Consider the following 24,278-nt stretch of genomic DNA (forward strand, 5'->3'; position numbering starts at 1 on the left):
AGCTCTATTAAATTGGACCCAGATCAAAAATAAAGAATTGTTAAAAAAAATAACAACTGAACAAGTTACTGATATTTATGTACAATAAAAGTAAATACAACTTGTAAAAATGTATGCTTTCTTCTTGTGAGTTGTGAACAAAATGTGCCTGAAAGAAGTCAGTGTTCTGTGTCAATTGTGTCAATTTGCGTTGTCACATGCCACATGGTTAATTTGTAAGTGGTTAGTGCAGCCTCTGGCATATACATTTACACGTATCTCCACTGTCTAACGAATCTCAACATTAACCACAACAAGTGACCAGTTTAACAGAAATGCAATTAGCAGGTAAAACATATTGGCAAGCAAAATATCTGCTACACACAAAATTGCTTACCAATTTTTTTGTTGATAAGCTGTGTTTGGTAAGGAAGTCTCCAAAGCGCGAATTCTCTGTAAAAAAACAGTCCAACTATGCAGAAAGTATATTTAAAAAGTATTTTGCAGTAGAAGTTTCAAAACAATAATCTATACACAATGTAAACTACTGTTTTTCCCCAGAGATATATTCACCCAAAATCCTATCCATTTTAAACAAAGAATTCTTCAGCTTTACCTCACTGCTTCCTAGGGACACTAAATTTAGCCAGGTTCCTTATAATACATCCTGCGAATGCGATACAAATTTTGATTTCACAGACTTGTTTTTGCAGCGATTGTTCCATTGAGTTGAGCAAATTTAAACTGCTGCGAATTATTCGTTGCGAATTTGTGATGTCAAAATTTGTATCGCATTTGCATCCGCAGGAAGTATGAACTGGGCTTCACCTCTATGCACACATAGAAATCAAAGTTGTCAAAGACCCAATAGATGCAATTAGTTTCGAATGTGAATGCGATACGAATTTTGACATCACAACTTCGCAACGGATAACTCCCAACAGTTGAGTTGTGCTCAACTCCTGCGAAAACAGAGATGTGGCTTCGAAAGAAAGTATGAACCGGCATCTGAGTCTTGTCTTTAAACCCTACCCATGTGGAATGTTTTTTATCAACTTTGCAACTTCGCCATCACCTGGAACAATTTGCCTTGCCCAATATTGAGAAGTCCAAGACATTCCAGTCTTAACAAGGGGCTTTGAAGACAACCTTCTGTCCGTGAAAACTATAGCTCCAGATCAGAAGCCGATGGTCTGGTGCATTGAATAGTTGACTCTCTGTACTGGATGTAAATCACAACTCTGTAGCGCGGAACAACCAAGAAAGTTGAACAAAGTGACTGACCGAATCGCATAATAACAGAAAGAGCGATAACTGAAATTTGCATGCAAAACGTATTATTACAGACATACGATTGCTGTATCCGTAGTTTACATCCATCTCAATCAGATCAAAAGTCTCTGTTCTTCTCTGAAAATAAACGAGGTGTTTTACGTCTCTGTGTGAAAGATAAAAATGAATAATCGTCAGGCAAACTCAGTCATTCTCGTTCGCGTAGATGAAGCTTTCGACGATATCGTTGATGTGCGCGCTCTCTTATATTGTAAATCCCCAGAACACCGACAGAAGATGTAAGAGCAGAAGTACTCTCTGTAGGTTGAGCTGATGACGATGATCAGAATTGGGTTGGCGCTGGAGTTGACGTAGGTCAGGAAGTCCGAGAAGAGCTTCAGGTAGGTCAGGCCGACGGACTCGGCGAAGATCTGGTCGTTGATCTGGTACATCACCTCGATGACGGTGAACGGAAGCCAGCACACTGTGAAGAGGATCACGATGGCCAGGACCACATATGCTAAGCGCTTCCTGGCGCTTATCTGAGACCTCTTATCGTGGACTTCACCGGGGAGGGCCTTAGTGCTGATGATCAGCTTCCGCGACACCAGGCAGTAGTAGCCATTAATGACCAGTAAAGGAATGACGAAGAGGATCAAGCCTCTCAAGCATGCGTGGAGCCTCCCTGCCAAGGTCGTGTGGTGGATGTACAAGCAGAATGAGAACAAGTCAGAGCCTCTGATGTGGGACAGGACGATTGTCGGGCAGGCTAGGAGTATAGCCACAACCCAGATGACGGATATGACAGCGATGGTGTAGCCTGATCCACGATTGCGAGGGTAGTTCATGGGTGTGACAATCGCCCGGTACCTGTCATGGCTCAGCGCCACCATGGAGAAAATTGACACTGCCTGAGAGATGATGACGAAGCCATTGGAGAGTTTACAGACCAGGAGACCGAAGGGCCACTGTCCATAGGTCATATGGTAGACCTTGAGAGGTACGCAGATGATCAGGAGTAGCAGATCGCCGATGGCAAGGCTGGCGACGAGGGCGTTGGGCCGGTTGCGCATGGAAGGGTTCCACAGGACGATGAAGATGACGCAGCCATTGCCGAGAACCCCAACTGCGATCATGATCATCATAAAGACCCGCATGACGAAGAGAGGGCTCCCTCCGATGTCGTCTTCGACTTCGAAGAATGGGGCTGTGGTGCTGTTGACTAGACCAAGCATGGCAGCGGTGGTGTTTACTGTATAAGCATTGGCCATGTTGTGCAAATCGGAGTAATCACTCAGCTGGAGAAAAAAGAAAAGACAAGAAAAGTCAGTTAGCATACACTAATAAGCTAATAATAATAAGCTAGCATTTATATAGCGCCTTTTCCATAGGTCTCAAAGCGCTTGGATATGTCCAACACAGATCAAAAGTCAAAATCAAAGACAAAACAAGTGAGTCTTTAGCAATTTCTTGAATGAATCAACTGAGCTTGCTATTCTGCAGCTATCAGGAAGTGAGTTCCACAGAGCTGGGCCTGCTTTTGAGAAGGCTCGGTCTCCTGCACTAGTGCTTGTCCTATGCTCAGTGAGAAAGTTGCGTGAGGAAGAACGCAGCATGCGTGATGGTTGATGTTGCTGAAGCCTTTCACAGATGTTTACTGGGTATTTCAGAATGTGCCTTGAAGATATGTAGACAGATTTTGAAGAGGTAAAGTATGTAAAAGGTAGAGAGGGGTCGCTTCAAAAAGGCAAATAACAGCCGTTTCAGGGGGGCGTTCCACTCGCGCAAACGTTGCCAACAGTTGCGCACGTTCGCCAACAATTTCAAGTGGAACGAGTTGTTGGCTGCCACCGTTGGCAAATGTTGGCAACTTTAGGCGAACATACTTCGGAGGTGTTGGCGAGTGGTTTTTAAAATGGCGGACAAGCATACGGTATTATTTCTTTGTCACAAACCTAATTACATTGTATTTTCGGTGGATGATAATGCAGATTTGGAATAACAAAGTTAATTAGTTGATGTAATGATGTCAAAAAGAGGACTATTGCAGCAAAAACAAAGTAAAAAAAAAACTACGTATGGTGCGCGCCATCTTCATTTCAGGGCGCCGCCATGTTGACATCGCGTATACGCGCACCAATCGTTCGAAAGATAAAAAACGTTTGCGCGAACAGTTGCGAGTCCTTTGCGCGAGTGGAACGCACCCCTGGTACCCCAGAGTTGCGACCAAATTCTAAATTAAGTACAGACAGTACATGCAAAGTATGACGTCTAAAACAGTTAGGAGCGACTGGACGCGCTGAAAGTTGAAAGATTGACTGTTGCAGGTGTTTGGAAAGACTCTGGAGCGTCTTAGTTTCAGACGACGATCTTTTCATGAGTCAAGCCAATGTAAATGTTATGTTAAGTTCGCCTGTCTAGCACCAAAATTTATTTGAGTTGACCTAGAGTCGCTCCTATGGTTTCGACTTGACTTGACAAAAGATGACTTGTGACTTGACTTGAGAAAAAATTACTTGGTTTCAGTACTGTAAGATATACATGAAGTATTCAAAACTAAAAAGACACCAATGACTAGAGCTCGTTTGAGACAAGTGCCCCTTCCAGGGCCCGATGTCATTCAGCCTATAATGACATAATCATGCTAAGCACAAAAAAGTATTGCTTAGCAGAAACAGGTTACCAGCCAAAATTACATTAAGTTTTTATAGTTGCGACTGGTGCTCCACTCAGTTTATGTTTAGTAAAAAAAAAACATCATGCCGTATTTTTGGGCTATAGTGTGACAAAAGCCACGATCCCTAATCAGTCCACTACATGTACCAAAACAGTAAATACTGTTAAGACAGCCTAATGAAATAGGGCCCTGCAGCCGATTTCACAAAACTCTAGGATTACAAAAACTGTAATCCTAACTCGAGTTAGGACGAGTAATCCGTCCTAACTTAGGATGGGTTCAATGCTTCCTACGTATTTGGATGCGGGACTCAACTTGTCCTAAGTTCTAAGATTAATCCAAAGTTAGAAAGAGTTTGGTGAAATCGACGGCTGGTGACACTCTCCAAACATTAGCTTCGTTGAAGACCCACTCATATCAATACATAATTTGGTAAAAGAGTCAAAATTGTGCTATAATGGTATTAGGTCAGTTCAAAGAGAGCGGAAATGACACAACTTAGCATTTTCTAATCAGACACAATTTAACACGCTTTATATTAAGACACATTTAAGCACTCTCTATTGAGACAGAAGTACAGTTAACGCAGAAACCTAACAAAGAGACGCTGACAGCGAGCAATCTTACATACTCCCCTGTGTCTCTTTCTGATATTAAACATGGCTTTACACGCCCACTCCTCCTATATCCCCCTTCCAGGAATTAACAACACAGTAACCACCTCAGCAGCAGACGCTTAAAGGAACCGGACAACCCGTCGATTTCACAAAACTCTTCCTAACTTCAGACTAATCATAGGACTTAGGACAAGTCCCAACCCTGCACTGTAGCTGGCAGACCTTAGGATCAATCCTAAGTTAGGACGAGTTACTCGTCCTAACTCGAGATAAGACGAGTCCTAACTCATTGTGAAATCGACTCCAGTGTTCTCACTTGGTATACTCCATTACAAGCGTAAAATAACAAACCTGTGAAAATTTTGACCTAATTGGTCATCGAAATTGCTAGAGAATAATGATAGAAAAAACACCCCTGTTGCACAAATTTGTGTGCTTTCATCGGGTGGCTTATAAAAGGCATCAGGCCTAAAATCTTTTAACATTTGAGTAAGAAATTACCTCTTCCTCAAAAACTACGTTACTTCGATGGAACCGTTTCTCACAACTGTTTATACTATCAACACATTACCACGTAAGTTCTTATGCTATCAAATAATTTGAGTAACTACCAATAGTGTCTAGTGCCTTTAAACCGATGACATTTGCAGAGTTTGCCCAACACCATAGAGGATTCTAATACACGCCGGAAGAGGTCTTATGTTCTATTTTGTTAAGGGGATTCTTTAAAGAGTTAACAGGGCTGGAAGACCCAGGGTAAGTTGGCAAACTGGCTAATCGTTAGAACACGCCTCTAGCATTTTTGAGGGAATAAAAAGGTAATTATGGAAGACAATGTTTTCCAATCGATGGAGTAGTTTGTCCAAGTAGGAAATTGGTTTGTTGATACGACGGGCGTTTCATGTTTGGAAGTATAATGCTCATCTAACAGTCGTTTTGGGAAGCAATGAACGAGAGCAACTTTGGAATTGTGAGTTTTTCCTCGAAAAGAAAAAAAACCCAAACATATAAGTGACTACTTACAACGACTGAAAACAAGAACGATTTTGACTATGACCAAAACAACTTCTCTGGGTAAGGGTTTTGGTACTGTTTGTACAACATAAAACACAATGTCCACATATCTACATAAAACTTTCACAGTTTAAAGATAATGATGAAAGAAAGCTTCCCTTATAAAAATCATGCTGGGGTGCTGTAGTTTTTCGAGAAATGAGCAAAACAATGGCACAAACATAATTTTTGTCTAAGAAGACAAAAATTATTTTAGCAAGACCAACAGATTTACGCGACTCTCCTGAAAACATTGCTCTGTCATTTTTACTATTTGTCTACAAAAAAACTTGATGACTAATGTAGCTGAAACTTTATACAGGTAATTCATGTTACACACCTCTTCATTCACAGTAGTGAGTAGGGATTCATGTTATGGCAAAAGACTTCAAAAGATATACAAAAGGTATCAAAACACTTTTAAAAATAAAATTGACTACTTAAAACAACCCCCAATAAGAAGAACGATTTTGACAATGATCAAAACAAGTTTTCTGAGTAAACGTTGGTCTTTAAAATCTTGAACAACTAAAGCTTTACAGAAACAATCATTTACCGTCATGTATGTGACACAGATTTCCGCTCACACTAAACCTTTCCTATAATATGCAATCAGTCTCAAGAGGTACGTGTGAAGTATTCTCTCAAATAACAGAGATCGATGGGTATAGTGTCTGGGGAGATGCAGTTTCCTGGCACAAAAACCAGGATGAGATGTCTCAGGGTTATAGACTTGAATCAAGACCACAAACTGTGAAACGTGCCCCAGACAGCACTCATCAACAACGGGGATTATCTGAAGTGTTGCATTGGATAGACCTATTGCAATGATTGAAGCAAATATTACAGACTTGAGTTGAAGACAAAGTGGGAACCGGACATGTAAAATTGCTTACGTTGGACAGACCTATTTAGTCAATGCTTGTAGCACACAAGGCAGACTTGAGTTGAAGACTATGTGAGCAACTTGGGTACCAGACTTGTAAAACGGCTGTAGACGTAAATCAAGACATCAGACTGTGATACTTGCCCCAGACTGCATGCAATCATCAAAAACAAAGCTTAATAATTTGATAGACCATTTTAGCAAACATTTCAGACTTGAGTTAAAGACTATGAGGGCAACAGACTTGTAAAATGGCTGTAGACTTGAATCAAGACCACAGACTGTGATTCTTGCCCCAAAATGCAATCATCAAAAAAGAATCTTACATTTTATAGACCCTTTTAGCAAACATTTCAGAATTGACTTGAGGGCATCGTTGTAAAATGGCCGTAGACTTGAATGAAGACCACAAACTATTACCTCCCCCACACTGCCCTCATCAAAAACGAATTTGAGGATTATCTTAAGCGCTACCTGATGGCAATAGCTTACATTCGATAGAGCCTTTTAGAAAACATTGCAGACTTGCGTTGAAGACTACGAGGGCATCAGACTTGTGAAAGAGACTAAACGTCCCGTAGTTTAGCTTGAGGGAAGGGGAGTTTTATTTGGTGATTTGTCAAGGTGTCAATACGATGAGGTTAACAAGTTGCTTATAATCACATACGCCATGATGGGAAACACGAAGTCATTCCATTTGGTCCTGCTGAGGCTTTAGGCCTACAAAATGTCTACAACATTTCTTACTGACAATTTTTTTTTTTTGCAAGACACAAAACACATCGTCCATAGATTTACACTAAATTGACATGGTTAAAAAAACATATTTTTGTTCCTGAAAGTTTCTTCTCTTCAAGAAGAAGATAAAGAAAAAGGGGTAATAAAGAACAGGAAGATGCAGAAAAAGGAAGATGAAGACAAAGGAAGATGAAGACAAAGGAAGATGGAGACAAAGGAAGATGAAGACAAAGGAAGATGAAGACAAAGGAAGATGAAGACAAAGGAAGATGGAGACAAAGGAAGATGAAGACAAAGGAATATGACGATAAAGGAAGATGAAGAAAAAGGAAGATGAAGAAAAAGGAAGATGAAGAAAAGGAAGATAAAGACTAAGCAAGATGAAGACTAAGGAAGATGAAGACTAAGGAAGATGAAGACAAAGGAAGATGAAGACAAAGGAAGATGAAGACAAAGGAAGATGAAGAAAAGGATGATGAAGAAAAAGGAAGATGAAGACAAATGAAGATGAAGACAAAGAATGATGAAGACAAAGGAAGATGAAGACAAAGGAAGATGAAGACAAAGGAAGAAAAAGAAAAAGGAAGAAAAAGAAAAAGGAAGATGAATACAAAGGAAGATGCAGACAAAGGAAGATGCAGACAAAGGAAGATGCAGAAAAAGGAAGATGCAGACAAAGGAAGATGCAGACAAAGGAAGATGCAGACAAAGGAAGATGCAGACAAAGGAAGATGAAGAAAAAGGAAGATGGAGACAAAGGAAGATGAATACAAAGGAAGATGAAGAAAGAGTAAGATGAAGAAAAACGAAGACGAAGAAAAAGGAAGATGAAGAGGAGGAGGAGGGGGTAGTCAGTAAGAAACATGAACAAAATCATCCAAAGAAAGATCTACTCAAATAAAAACACAATGTCTACGTGCATTTTAACATGCATGAGATTATCTGAGGAAGCACTCACGGCTTTACCTGAAAATACAAACAAGGGCCGCCGACTGCTGGGGAAGAAAATGCCTGGAGTGGTTCGAACAACAGAGTAAAGGGCACTAAACCTCGGCATTCCTTCTAAAGGAACATTACAGAATTGGTTTTTGCTAACAAAACAGTTGCTGGCAGTGTAAGCCCTTAAAGTAATCCACCATGTACTACTGACAAACATGTAGAAGTTTGAGATCGATCAGCCATCTGGGTCACGAGAAAATAGTGAACAACCGATTACACATTTTGCATGACATCGATGAAAAAAATAAATAAAAATAAAACGCTCGCTGAGTGATAAACCCCAAACAGGAAATGAGTTTAATATTTTTGTATATTGAAAGATAACATGTTTTTAGCCGCGTTTGTTGCACCTCATGTTACCTTTCCGTTTTGAAATGCATTACTTTTCAAGTTGAAATATTTACTTTAGTTTGAAAGAATCTACAGTTAAGTGTAGATCGGTTACGATATACAGATAAGTGTAGATTCGTATTAATATAACGTACCTGCCCCACACACGTCGGCCTTAAACGGTCGTTAACAGTGAACACACATTCCCTGTTACGGAGCAGTGGTAAACGATAAGCGCGGTACTTTTGACGTCTTTTAAATAATATTTCGAATCTACCTCAATTTGTTTCCAGAGGTCAGTCTACTGACGCGTGTCACATCCAACGTGATTAAAAGCAAGCGTGTCACCCGAAGTCTGCTGCGATGGGCAGTTGTGAAAGTGTAGGGCACTAAAAACCTAGGGAAAATTTAAAGCCACTGGACACATTGGTAATTACTCAAAATAATTGTTAACATAAAAACGTACTTGGTAACGAGCAATGGAGAGCTGTTGACATATAAACAATTGTGAGAAACGGCTCCCTCTGAATTAACGTAGTTTTTGAGAAAGAGGTAATTTCTAACTCAAATATTGAAATACTTCAGGTCTGTTTTAGGCGCAACTGCAAGCGCACAAACTTGTGCAACAAGGGTGTTTTATATTTCACTATTCTCATGCAACTTCGATGACCAATTGAGTCCAAATTTTCAGAGATTTGTTATTTGTTTGCATATGTTGGGACACACCAAGTAAGAATACCGGTCTTTGAAAATTTAGCAAAAGTGTCCCACTGGGCCTTTAAGAGTCTTCTATGCAACATGCATGATATACTCCAATACTGAAGATAACGATTTACTGTTGCAAGACGATTTGACTATCCGACGATCTCATTACAGCCACAGTGACAGAAACATTACGGTCAATTAATATTCATTTACTGGTAAACTGAGGAAATAATTGGGCTAGGCTTTCGGAAATTACAAAGTAAGTAGATAATGATCTCATATTTATCGCCAACGGATGTCAGTGACACCATTAAATAGTGCATCTTTCTGGAAAGATCCATGCCAATTTCATATTATATCATATTTTGTGTTTTAACACCCCGGTTTTGCAGTGAATACGATCGACTAGTACGATATGAAAAGTAAGGCGTGGCGGTGACGTCAATGGTGACGATTTTTGTTTACAATAATTTAGTTAAATATTATAAGCGATGGAATATAATTAACTTTTGCAAACTGCTAACCAACCAAAAGGACCTATGGTATACAAGCAAAAAATGATTAATGACCTGACGTTTCGACCATAGCAGAGTCACATTTTTCGTGTCTATTTTATGAACAGTTTAAAAACAATACTCAATGCTATTTGTGTATCAATTAACAATCGATGTGTCAATGACGAATATCAAGTGTTGGGTTTGTCGAAAACGGGATATTCAAAGAATTGCTCTATTTTCCTCTGTTGTTCATTTGGTTATACAAAAAGTGTACCCATAAATATGGCAGTGCACATTATTAGCTATTGACGATAACGAAACCCCAACTAAGTGCACTTTTCCAAGCTCTAAGCTCCAGGCGAAACCATGATTTGTAACTTTGGGTAATTCTAGACGAAAAACATGTACGTGGAATCAACGAAGAGTACTGCGTTGGTGATTGGATGAGACAGACGTGACGTGAACACAAGTTGTTTACCTCATGTGTGTGCATGACGTCACCTCTATCATTGTGACTGTTTTTTTTTTTTATAGTCATCACACCTATGGGATTTCTTAACCTCTGATCTATCAATATTTTTCCAACCACAAATATTTTCTTTGAACCGTTTGACGATATAAACAACGAATAAGATATTCTGTTTCACAAGTATCCTTCAAATTCTTTACAAAAAACGAACCATCATGTAATGAGTCCAAAAATAACTCTGCCGTGAGTTCTATTATAGACACCTGCAGAAAAAAACCGCCAAATTTGACTTCAAACAATAAAAACGTGCACGCCTGTACGCGCAACGGCGTGCACAACTTTTGCTAATAGGTCCTCCTAAGATTCTATTAAAACCAGCAACTTTCAACTAGAATATTTATTATTTTTCCTTTATAGCACTATCTTACAAAAATTATGAATACGCAGTGAGGAAAAACAAAACATTCTTTACGTCATACAGAATATTTATGCATTTCTGTTTCATTCCATGTCAGAACAACTGCGTCAATAAAACAACAATGATAACAAACTAACAAATAATTCCATTGTTAAAAGAGATTTACGTGTTTTGTTCCAAGCAAATCAAATTAGTTTAGCTTGATTAAAGTATTGTATCTACCTATCAACTATTCAACTTATGTTGAATCGCTTTGATGACATTTTTGTGTGTGTATACATTTTGCCTATACCTTAGACGGCCCCTGCCAACAGAGAATTTGTGAATTATTATATTAAAAAAAAAACAAATCTTGAAACTAAGTCAACTGCACGGAAAATATAGGTCGTATGTATTCAAAGTGACATTATGTACACAATTTATGTATCTATGGAGACAGCGTGCTACTATGCATTGATATAATTTCCTGTCTGGCACAGTTTGAACGTCATTCACAAGGTATCATCGACCGTGCTCGGGGCGACATCCTACGCGGTCCGATGACTCTATATCACGGGGCAGATGTACCCGCGGCGCGCGCTGATTCAACGTGCCACGGTGAGCTGTCGGTAATTACCGCGTAAAGTTTCCCCGTCGGGGGTTCGGTGCAACTTTAAAGGAGGAAGAGCTTTGCTCGGCACAGCTGTGTAGTCAAGTGACCCTACGCCTTCATCATATAGCTGAGTGGAATTTGGCGCCTGCCATAAAGAAATACCCGTAGGGAGATAGTTTAAATAGATTTCCTAATATCAAAGTTGAGTAAATTCAGAGTGTTATTTATTGATTATGTTTAATGTTTTTAAGTTCCGGTCCGGTTGCAAGTTTCTTCCGACTTTATTTAGGTTGATTTTGATGAGCAATGAATGGAGACTTTTCAACGCTAGGTGGCAGCAGATTTACAAAATTTGCATTGTTTACGCCTTCATCAAACAACTGAGTGGAATTTGGTGCCTCACAAAGAAACACCCAATGTACTTTTAACTGAATATAGTTTATGATGACAACCAACTCTTATTGGACGATCTTATTCCCTAATTTATGCCCTTAAAATCCTTCTTTTTTTTTCTTTATCGAATCGACAAACCATTTTTATGGGTTCGTGGTTTGGGGATCGGTTGTATAAAAAATTGTGCAACAAAATGTTTTTGATTTAACGATCGCGATCGGTCGACGGGGCACATGGGAAAACAAATTGCGGCGAGTGCGATGTGTTTACGAGTACGAGGTTATAACTAAGCATAGGATATACCGTGAACGAGGTTGAGATTAAACCTACAGCGCGTCTTCCAACCCCGGATTTTGAATATATTTTGTGGTGAAAAAGACCGCGGATTCAGAGTAAGACCAACCGACTACATTACGACGAGATGTCAGACTGTTGGTGAGTCTAAAACAACTCTGCATCACTCTGTCCATTTATATATTAAATTGTCCCGACCCTTGAAGTGAACCTTCACACTTCCCCAAACAACAGTGGTGAACTCCGTTGTCAGACTGTTGGCGAGTCTATAACAACTTATGTATCACTATGTCAATTCATATACTAAATTTTCTTTTGAATCAGACCTTTCCACTGCCCCTTAAGTAATAGTGGCGGACTGATTCGTTGCCAGACTGTTGGCGAGTCTAACATAACTTCTGTATCACTCTGTCCATTTATATATTAAACTTTCCCTTGAATTAGACCTTTCCACTGCCCACAAATAATCGTGCTGGACTTATAACGAGATTGTCTTCCCAATTTGACCGCGCGTCAATGGGCATGACACAGAGTGCAAAAACCCTGCAGATATAACATCCGATGTGTCGAGAAAAATCCAACCCTGCCAGAAAAGATTTGTACACAGATTTAAAAATCGCTCCTTATTATATACAGATCGGAAATGGTGGTCTGCTGAAACCGTCTCTACTATTCTAGGGCCCTTTCGAATCCACGGCTTCAGGCTCCGTTCTCTCGTCTGAAGCCCTGTTCACATTCGCAAAGCACGCGCAATATTGTCAAAACAACCGCAGGGCCAAGCTAAGCCTGAGCTGAATCTAGAGCCGAAGCCGTGGTTTCGAAAAGGGCATTTAAAGGTGTGAGTTTCGTAACAGCACGTCCAGGTTAATTTATATCAGGAGGCACCCGGGTGACAAGCGCTTGAACACCGCCGGAGAAACTGTGCCGATTCCCCCCCCCCCCCCCCCCCCCCCAGGACTAAAACCACAGCGCGCTCAGAACATCTGCAAAGCGGCAACTTTGTAGATGCATTTATTCACACATTGCTAGAAAATATCATATTGGATGTAAAAGTACGAGAATGGTTTACGGCGCTCCCTTGCCGCGGGGAGTAATCTCCGCCGTGTTTATTTCAATTATGACCCGCGCAAGAAACAGTTGCTTTAGGCAAAGAGCACTCGATGTGGTCGTGTGTATACTTTAAGGGTGGGTCTAGATTCAAGGCGGTTTATTTTTCTTTCATTTCCTGTGAAAGCGTAACTTTAAAACGAATTTTTAAAAAGATTTCTCTGCCAAAGAATGTCCGTTTACATCAAAACCATGTTTAATTTCTTAACCCTTGAGAAAGACTCTGCGTTAGGGTTAAAACGTATTCAGGCCATAACTATTTTTTTAACAAATAAATAAATAGGTCCGTTTGGCTGATAAGCAGTTTCCAACAGCTCAGTTCTATTTTCTAAGTTATACATTCATCATACATACAAAAAGAACACCTCAGCTGTACAGCATCAGACCTAAAACATCATCTTTGAAAGGGCAAGGCCATTTTCATTTCGCAAAATGAAACTTCCATTGGACATTCTTATAGTCTAAAGGAACCTTTTGAAGGGGCACCAAGGCCAAGACCAGAGGCAACGGAAGCCACGGTATTCGGGGCATGCGTGGTGTATAATACCAGGCATGCAGCAGTTTTATGACCACCAGTAGTTTATCATCACTTAAAGGGCTACTTTGCCTATAGACATAATCAAAAGTTCAAACTTTACGAAATTGGCTCAATCTTTATCAAAAATGAAAACCCAACCTGCAATTCTTCTTTACCCGAAGTATACATTCTGACCATAGTATGTTCTTTGCTTTATGCTCTGATGCTCTGACAAAGAGCAACACACGGAACAACATGGTGAAACACGAGTCAACATGTACGACAACCCACTCTCCCCGGAAACAGAAAACCCCCAAATCACATCATGGCACACTTTGCGTCATCCAACTTAACCACTTGGGGTTTTCAAAATGACAAACAGACTCGTGAAAGGGTTTTTGATTGAAGCCATTCTTCCTACCTGCCTCTCCCACAGAACTGCCGGTTTCGGCGAGCGCCTTTATGTGTTAATTTATGATTTGAAGAGGCAGCAAGGGAGATCTGTTAACAATGACAGATCTTTCGTAAATCCAGCTACACATTCAATTACTGGACGTCCCATACCCACCTTACGTCGCCGATTACAAATTGGACGGTTGAAGGAAAAAGCACGAATTATGTCATTTTTTTTCAGATACCAAACACGAGTTATACATTGTTTACGGTTAATGCAATTAACACTGTTGGATTATGGCTTCCAGCACACTGTTAAGTGACCTTTCTACACGCACTTTATGGGTTTTAACTTGTAAAAGCCCGGTTCGTACTACCTGCGAATGCGAATGCGAATGCGAAGCGAGTTTTGACGTCACATTGCTGTTTTAAGGCCAGAGTGTTTTAATATTTGAATGAGAAATTACAACTTTCTCAAAATTTATACACTATTTCAGAGGGAGCTATTTCTCACAATATTGTATACCATCAACAGCTCTCCATTGCTTGTTACCAAATACCAAGTAAGTTTTTATGCTGACAATTATTTTTTAGTAATTACCAATACTGTAGTGTCCATCCAGTGCCTTAAAATGAAAACATCTCATTGGGGAAAAAAACCCTTGTTTTCCCATCAGTAAAAGCTACAGCACATCTGCAAACCATAGACTAGCCAGGTTGACTGATTGACCAAAATGATACCTCACCAAATCGAGGTTGTCAGATTCCCTTTCATGGGATCTTCATCCGAGCCATGACTGAAGACAAGAACTATAAGACAAGTTAAGTTCCGCTTCCCGTATGGTCAACGTCTCTTAGGGGGTGTCTTGAATCTTAATGGATGCTATAAGTCTCAAGGAAAACCACATTGAGTGGTGACTTGACCGTAAGGTTATAAATATAACGGGGAGGAGGGCAAGAAACACGGTCAAGCTTTTAATTTTTGAGTGAGAAATACCCTCTTTCTCAAAAACTCCAGAGCTAGAGGGAGCCGTTTCTCACAATGTTTTATACTAAAACAGCTCTCCATTGCTCGTTACCAAGTTTTTATGCTAACAATTATTTTGAGTAATTACGTGGGGCACCAGTTGCAACAATGTTAATTTCATGGAATATTTTAAATTAAAACTTGTAACCAGTTTCTGTTAAGCAAGATTTTTCTCTCTGCTGATTTTATGTAATTGGGCCATAGACGCCAGTCACAAACGGTACATATTTGACATGGCCTTTTGGGTGGTAACCCTTTTTCTGGTAGCATTTTGTTGTGCTTAACTGCTTTTTATTCTGAAGCAGATCTATACAGAAAAAGGTGTCTTTGAACAATGATAATTAAAACTGCTAAACACACACCAACAACTAGTCCATCTCACTGGGAAAAGCTACCAGCAGACTGGTACTTGGCTGAAATTTGCCTAGCAAAATTGTTATGTTAAGCAACAGTTTTAGATTAGAGAGGGCAATGCTCCCACTAAGAAAAGATATACATTACAGTCCCTACTGACGTAGATAACAAATTAAAAGGATGTTAAATCACCGAGGAGCCTTGTCATATTAACGATGAAGGATAATAATAAAAGCTTGCATTTCTCAAGCCTTTATTCCAAGCAACTTGACTGAAGCTAATCAGTTTCAATTGGCTAAGAAGAAGTCATTTCTGGTTACAAGTAATATAATCAAATCCTGTGTAGTTAGAGTACTTGATACATCAAGTACATCAAACAAAACGCACAACGAATCTATAAGTCTTAAAGCCATTGGACACTTTCTGAACAGAAACCAAAAATAAAAGTTCACAGATTTACAAATAACTTACAGGGTTTACAGAAGGTAATGGTGAAAGACTTCTCTTGTAATATTAATCCATGAAATGCTTTACTTTTTGAGAAAACATTAAAACAATTACCAATTCTCGATATCGAGAATTACGGATTTGTTTTTAAACACATGTCATGACACGGCGAAACGTGCGGAAACAAGGGTGGGTTTCACGTTATTTTCTCCTGACTCCGATGACCAATTGAGCTTCAATTTTCACTGGTTTGTTATTTTATATACAAGTTGTGATACATTAAGTATGGGCCTTGGATAATACTGTTTACCGAAAGTGTCCAATGGCTTTAAGGACCAAAGTGCCATGAAACCGGATGGAAATTGAAACCAGTTGGAAATTAAGAAGGTAGGAAACACATTACATGTACTAAGAACTAAATCCGCTTAGAAGTATTTTTTTGAGTATTGTAAATTATTTTCACCAGCGATATCCAGTGTAACTAGAGAACTTGATTTATAAATCAAAATAAAAAACACAACACAAAACCAGCAGAAAAATTACAGTCGTCAGAAACAAAATGGCAAAAAACGGATGGAAATTAAAAAGGGAACATTGATAACAAGAACGAAATCCGCTTAGAAGTGATTTTGTTGTTACATATAAATTACTTAGATATAATGTGTTATTGGAGCACTTGATGTATCGAGTAAAAAAAAACCTAAATAACAGCACTAGTTTCAGTCTTCAGGAACAAAGTGCCACCAAATCAAATGGAAATACCAAAAGGGAAAACACATTACTAGAAACAAAATCCGCTTAGAAGTAATTTTTGGTTAAACAAAATTGCTTGCAGCCAGCGATATTCCTTCCGTCCTGTGTAATTGAAGGATGATGGTACCAGGTAAAACGAAAACCTCACAAAAACCTAAGCAGTCTTCAGAAATGAAGTGCCGTCAAACCAAAAAGGAATTAAAAAAGGGAAAACACATTAATATTAATTAGAACAAGATACGACTAGAAGTAATTGTTGGTAAATATAAATGACTAACAGCCATGCGGTGATATCCATTAAATTCGCCTATCAAGTATTATTATATAAAAAAAAAAAAAAAAAAAAAAAAAAAAAAAACATTTGTTCCAGTGTCAAGAAACAAAGGGCCCAAAATCGGATGGAAATTTAAAGGGGAAAACACCCTCAATAAGAACCAGATCCGCTATTAAATAATGTCTTGTTTAAAAACTAGTAATACATTGAAGGGTGATGTATGTATCTAGTAAAACAAAAACCACACCGATACCTTTAGTTACAATCTTCATGGGGGGGAGAGGGGGGGGGGTGTCTTACAAAACTGAAGGAAATTACAAAGGGAATCACAATAATAAGACCAAAATCCGCTAAAAAGTAATTTGGGATTTTGACATCATGAATAACTTACAGCCACCACCGATTACCTTCCATCCCGTGTATCGTTGGAGGATTGTGTATGGCACATCAAGTAAAACAAAAACCACACAAAAACATTGTCTTCGGAAACAAAATGCCCCCCCCAAAAAAAAAAAAAAAAAAACACCAACAAAAAAACACCAACAAAAAAACCCGATGGAATTTAAAAAGGAAATACACATCGCCAAGAATCCGATCCGAATTGAAAAAGGAAAAACACATCAACAATCCTATCCTATAATATACTCGGCTAAGTGAATTCTATTTACAAACGCAATGCATCAAGTGGGTTTTCGCGTGCACGTAGCTTTCACGACAACATGCTTCTTGCCTTATCCAAAGTGTTTATACAAATCTTACGATTGTATCTTCTTCGTCCATGACTAAAACATCTTGTTGTTGAGGAAAGAAAGTCCATTTTAAGCCCGTCTTCGGTAAAACCTTTCCACTTTATCTCGATTTTGCGTGACTCGTTTGGCATCAGGGTTATCAAATCTTTATCGAGGGATAACCAATTTGGGAAAGAGAGAGGAGGGGAAGGGAAAAATCGAGCACTTCCTACGAGGAATCTCTCAACGGTTTCTTATTACTGTGAACGAAAATAGATATCTGCCTGTAGGTGTATAGGGCAAAACCACTGCGAAAGGTCAAGAATGATGCATGGGCCGCGAAAACGCTATAAGAATGATGTATCGCTAACCATAACTACGGTATTCTGTGTAATAAGCAAGTGAGACATACTTCAACTACAGCTATACGGTAATTAAAGCACGAAGAACGACCGGGAAGGATATGTAAGGTTTGCTTAAGGTGACGTGATCACACTAAAGTTGAGACGAGTTTGATAGTGAAAGAGAAACTGGGGATTGAAAAATTCAACCACTGTGTTTTGTATCACTTTAATTACTTTGTAGCACTTTCGAAAGCCCGGCTTCGGACACGGCGGCTCCGCCTCCGCCGTAGGCTCTTTCCGCTATCAATTTCAAAGCACGCACCAAAAGTGCACGTTTCGAAAGTGCTGATTTGGGTCATATGCATTGTGCTTAATATTTCTAAGTAAAAAGATATTTTGGAGTAACAATGTTTTGAAATTTGCAAAACTTATGTTTGTGAAAATTTAGACATAAAAAGCTCATAGAAACCCTCAGCAAAGCATGTACATAAATAAGTCACATAGAAAGTAAATGACAATTTCAACTTGAAAAAAGGAAAACTGTCTTCAATAAGCACTTGAAAAATTGCTGGCTAGCATACAAAGTGTACGGCAACCGAAGGCATTGTACGTCAGCATTAACGATTGATCATCCGCTATGAAACTTATAGGACGGAGAATTACGTCAAGACGATACCGAACATTGAAAACAATGATGTCCATATCTTAGGTATGTATTAATTCCCTAACAGTTTGACACTATTGGTAATTTACACTCAAAACTAGTTGTAAGCATACAACTTACTTGGTTACGAGTAATGGAGAGAGCTGTTGGTAGTATACAACATTGTGAGAAACAACTCCCTCTAAAGTAACATAGTTTTTGAGAAAAGGGTAATTTCTCACTCAAATATTAAAATACTTTATGCCGGAGGTCCTTTTTAGGCATCTGAAAGCACACGAATTTATACAACAAGGGTGTGTTTTTTTCACTCAATATTCTCTTGCAACTTCGATAACCAATCGAGCCCAAATTTTCACAGGTTTGTTATTTAATGCAGATGTTGGGATACACCAAGTGAGAATACTAGTCTTTGACAATTACAAAAGGTGTCCAGGGGTCGATTTCACAAAGAGTTAGGACTATAGTCCTAACTTAGGACTAGTCCTAACTTAGGACTAGTCCTATAGGAGATATACAAATTGCATGGATAGTCCTAAGTTAGGACGAGTAACTGGTACTAACTCGAGAGAAGACCTAACTCTTTGTGAAATCCACACCAGCAGCCGATTTCACTAAACGCTGTTTTATCCTATCTTGAGTTATGACGAGTAACTCATCCAACTATCGGTTCAATGCGTCCTACGTCTTCGGATACGGAACTTAACTCGTCCGAAGTCCTAAGGTCCTCAGATGTGCCTTTAAAATTGGGCTATTTTTTTCGTGTTGTATTTTGTAAGGTGCGGGTACTAATAGAATCAAACACGGCTCCTTGCTACTGCCAATTCAACCTACCGTGTGAAACCTAATAACATATGTGTGTTGTTGATAGGTGTTGCACCAAAGCGCTAACAATTGGACCATCGCAATCAGATGGTGAGAATTGGATAGCGTTTAATGCAATATATGATGGAATCTCCACCCGTTAAGTCCGCTTTAATTTTGACGAAATTCAATTTGCCCGGGCATTTCGTAACCAGAGCCGAGCGCAGCAGCCATTACAGCTAATCTTGATACCTCCAAAATCTGATCTACGGGAGTATCTTGTTAAAAATACATGACGGGTGAAGTTTTGTTTAAATCCATTTGTTGTTTTTCAACTGAGATTTTACTTGTCCAAACATTCCGGCATCTGACAACCCCCCCCCCCTCCTCAGACACAAAATACAGATGTTTTGTTGTATGAGGTTGGATCTTTTTACAAATTTCTTAGAAATACTGTAAATGGTAAATTTATCATCGGTGCTATTTCGTCAAAAGCCTTCTCTCTTAAAGGAACACGTTGCCTTGGATCGGTCGAGTTGGTCTATAAAAAGCGTTTGTGACCGTTTGTTATAAAATGCATATGGTTAGAAAGATGTTTTAAACGTAGAATACATTGATCCACACAAGTATCACTCAAAGTTGCACGGTTTTCCTTTTACGTCTTTACGTCACGAACTAACACGGTCTTCCATTTATGGGAGTCAAATTTTTGACTCCCATAAATGGCCGACCGTGTTAGTTAGCACAGTAAAAGGAAAACCACGCAATTTCGAGGCAAACTTGTGTGGATCATTGTATTCTACTTTTAAAACATCTTTCCAACCATATGCATTTTATAAAAAACGGTTCTCACAATGTTCTATACTACCAACAGCTCTCCACTGCTCGTTACCAAGTAAGTTTATGCTAATGTATTCTTTTCGTATTTACCAAACGTGTCCAGTGGATTAATACAGTTTATACGCGTATAAAGCACGAGAGGTGAATAAGAACAACCCATAAACATTTACAAAAACAGGAACATTAATAATAGGGCCAAATAGACAATAATAGATAATTGTTTCCCCGCATAAAAATATTACAAGCACATTTCTAGACAAATATCCGTCTAAAATTTAAATCAATTTGTTTACCATCAACTTCAGCTGAAATTCGGACTGAGCTGCTTTAACATAGGATGGTGCCTAGGGGTGAAACTAACGCGTTGAGATTGTTGTTTCAAATAACGGGCTTCATCACATTGATGTTGTGTTTGTTAATTGGTGCGAAACAAAACATAGTTCCGTCTAGCCAGGGAAACAACTAATCGCCTAGTCTTAATTTCATCCGCCTTCACAGTCTACTGCCCTCATTAAGTGACTCTCTACTTTGGTGTCAATAATTATTGTATCGTCTCCATGCGATCGGAAGAGGTTTTTTAAAACCATTACAGGCAGATTAAAGGCACGTTTGCTAATTAAAAGGAGTAAAATGACTGATATATCACTTGATTTGCCGTTATGTCAATTGAAACGCATAGTGCTTTTTACGAAGTAGCGAATCTGTTCACCTTTATTGAAGTTTAGTGTTTTCACCAAGAGACGTTTGCAATTGGTTTTACATAGCGCTCTCTGTTGTCTACAATTGTATAGGTTTAAAGACACTGGATACCTTAAGTAATATTGTCAAAGACCAGTCTTCTCAAAATAACAAACCTGTGAAAATTTGAATTTAATGTCGTCAAAGTTGCGAGAGAATAATGGAAAAACACCCTTGTCACAGTTGTTTCTAAAAAACTATACTTCAGATGGAGCCGTTTCTCACAATGTTTTATACTATCAACAGCTCTCCATACATTGCTTGTTACCAAGTAAGTTTTGCCAATTATAACGTTCAAGAAACATTTTAAAAAAACAGTGTAAAATATTCGTCAAAGCATGTTTTGCATAAATAAATAAATAAATATAAGACCTGTACAACGTCAATACGCAGTTAAAGGAACACGTTGCCTTAGATCGGTCGAGTTGGACTTTGAAAAGCGTTTGAAACCGTTTAGATATTTTAAAAGTAGAATATAATGATCCACACAAGTATCACTCGAAATTGTGTGGGTTTTTCTTTTACCTCGTCGACTAACACGGTCGGCCGTTTATGGGAGTCAAATTTTTGACTCCCATAAATGGCCGACGTGTTAATTCGCAAAACCACACATTTTCGAGGCAAATTTGTGTGGATCATTGTATTCTACTTTTAACACATCTTTCTAACCATATGCATTTTATAACAAACGGTTTGCAGAGGCTTTTTATAGACAAACTCGGCCGATCCAAGGCAACGTGTTCCTTTAACTTGATCCACACCAATGTGCCAATTCTCTCTTTGCACTTGTTATTGAACAATACGTACAATTATCAGACCACAGTGTTCTTCAAGAGAACATCAAACAATCTCCCTCAGTTGTCATCTTCAAAAACTTCACTTCAAACCTACCAAATTTTCGAGAGTTTGTCTTAAGAAACTTTTTCGTTTTCCGATCACGCTGAGAATCAAACAGTAGCTTCACGGTGTATATGAGCAAATACTTGAAGAAAAAAAACATATACGTGCAACTCCACAACGGGCACATGACGGGAGTGAAAATAAACGGCGCCTTGTAAACATCGAGCTGCTGTTTGTGTAATTTTGTTCACGGAACTGAGATGTGTTTTTTTACGGTACACGTTTTGTTTAAACGGATAGTAAATTTAACTTAAAGTCACAGATAGATGCGAGTTTCATATCCGTACATGGCGACAATGAACGAAAATTCTGACAAAAAGGTTGACAATTACTGGTTTGAACGAGTAACTAATTTCACATTGTGATGCCTTCATATTATTGTCCATTAACCAAAATATAGGCCTATATAATAAGGAAAGAGTATCAGCTTGTATAACAAGTTGAGTGGTTGTGATAAGCGTAACCATCATTTTAGTATAGACTGGGCCCAATTTCCTAGAGCTGCTTATGCACAAAATTGTGCTTAAGCAAAAAAATCATTGCTTCGTAAAATCAGATTACCGGCCAAGACTCCATTCAATTGTTATGCTAAGTAAACCACAGCTAAATACCAGTCATAAGCAATGTATATGGCATGACATTTTGGCCAGTAACATGTGTAAAATAAGCGAGCTATTTTCGTGCTTAAGCAAATTTGTTGCTTAAGCAGCTCTTCTATGAAATTGGCCCCTGAGGTTTACGAGTCGTCGTACGTAGAACATGACTGTATCCGATTTCAGTCATTTCCACCCATTTGTGGCACACATCCACCGGATAGATTTGCCCAATAATATAACCACTATCCAAAATACTATCATGTGAGTATAACCATCCACGAAAAAGAGGACAAGAAAACTAAGAAGGAAAATATAATAGTTCTATACTTTTGTACACGGAAAGTGAAGGAAAAAAAGAGGAAAATCAAAACCCTTAAAGAGTAAGTCAGCTGAAAAGAGGAAGTCTCACATGCCTGAAAATCACAACAAACATTTGAAGAACTCAGATTTGTTCTTCATCACATAAATGAATTAATTCAATAATGATGATCAGACCAGCACACTATTGACAATTTCTATACCTGTTGACGATGTGTATAGAATCACACCATTCAAAGTTCACTTCGAACTGCCCGATGTTAAAAACAAAGAGAGTATAAAATCTCACCATTTTGAAAATCCAGTGGTCACGACCAGTGAAAGTGATGGGGGCAAATGGACCACCAAAGCATCCAATACCGAATCCAGTCTTTAGTGCAATATCGTCTTACAGTATTCTTGTCGGAAACAAGCCAAGAGCTCTGTAAACGTTGACTTCTGATAGCAAACTAAACCCCTTCGAGTGTGTACGCCACTTTTTATACTGTGGACACGACGGCTAATTCATTCATATTTCAACGCCAACCCTACGGCGACACGATACGTAATGAGTGATTGGATTATACTCGAGAGACAAAACATGCAACAGTAATCGGGGAGAGAACTCCCTCAACGGTTGCACTGGACCAGGCTTCTTGGGGAGTAGATCATAGCTTAAAGGTAAAGTATCTACATCATTATAACTAATTGCAGACAAAAGGAATTATATTTTGCCCTTGGACAAAAAGTATAAACATTTTGTTGGTATATTACAAAGGCTGACCTACAATGTACACGCGTGGAGTAGGCTTTGATAGACTTTCCAGGCTCTTAACCATGATTTTGCTGATTTATCTGAGGGCTAAAACAGTAGGAAGAATATCATGCCCGAGACAATAGTCTTCAAGGCAGTGGACACTATTGGTAATTACTCAAAATAATGATTAGCATAAAATCTCACTGGGTAACGAATGATGGGGAGAGGTTGATAGTATAAAACATTCTGAGAAACGACTCCCTCTGAAGTGACTTAGTTTTCGAGAGAGAAGTAATTTTCCACGAATTTGATTTCGAGACCTCAGATTTAGAATTTGAGGTCTCGAAATCAAGCATCTTAAAGCACACAACTTCGTGTGACAAGGGTTTTTTTTCTTTCATAGTTATCTCGCAACTTCGACGACCAATCGAGCCCAATTTTTCACAGGTTTGTTATTTTGTGCACATGTTGAGATACACCAAGTGAGAAGACAGGTCTTTGACAATTACCAATAGTGTCCATCAGTGTCTTTAAGTAGGAATAATGTCATTCATGAGACAAACGTCTTAACGGTAAAATAAGTCATCAAGCTTTTAGAGTTAGGCCGATGTTCTATTGTATGTAAATAGTCTCTTTTCAGAAATGTACTACTCTTATAAACAACTCTTCTTTTCTATATTACAATATTTAAAACGCGCAAAAAGACAATAAAATAGAATAACGCGAGAATATATAAATTAAAAAAATATTCTAACAGTTCAAAGATGAAAAGAAAAATTGTGATGAAATCATCTTGCCTCTTGCAAAATTAAGGACTAACAT

General features: G+C 38.8%; 1 protein-coding gene across 1 annotated transcript; it reads right to left on the minus strand.

The window, feature by feature from the left end:
- Positions 1 to 23,148, minus strand: LOC117293176 (neuromedin-B receptor-like). Its single transcript, XM_033775392.1, has 2 exons — positions 23,010 to 23,148; positions 1 to 2,549 (listed from the first exon to the last, which is right to left on the minus strand). The coding sequence occupies exons 1-2, from the start codon at positions 23,010 to 23,012 to the stop codon at positions 1,446 to 1,448; spliced, it is 1,107 nt and encodes a 368-aa protein (XP_033631283.1). The 5' UTR covers positions 23,013 to 23,148; the 3' UTR covers positions 1 to 1,445.
- Positions 23,149 to 24,278: the final 1,130 nt, after the last annotated feature.

Source organism: Asterias rubens, chromosome 8, assembly GCF_902459465.1.
Source record: "Asterias rubens chromosome 8, eAstRub1.3, whole genome shotgun sequence".
NCBI classification, from domain to species: Eukaryota; Metazoa; Echinodermata; class Asteroidea; order Forcipulatida; family Asteriidae; genus Asterias; species Asterias rubens.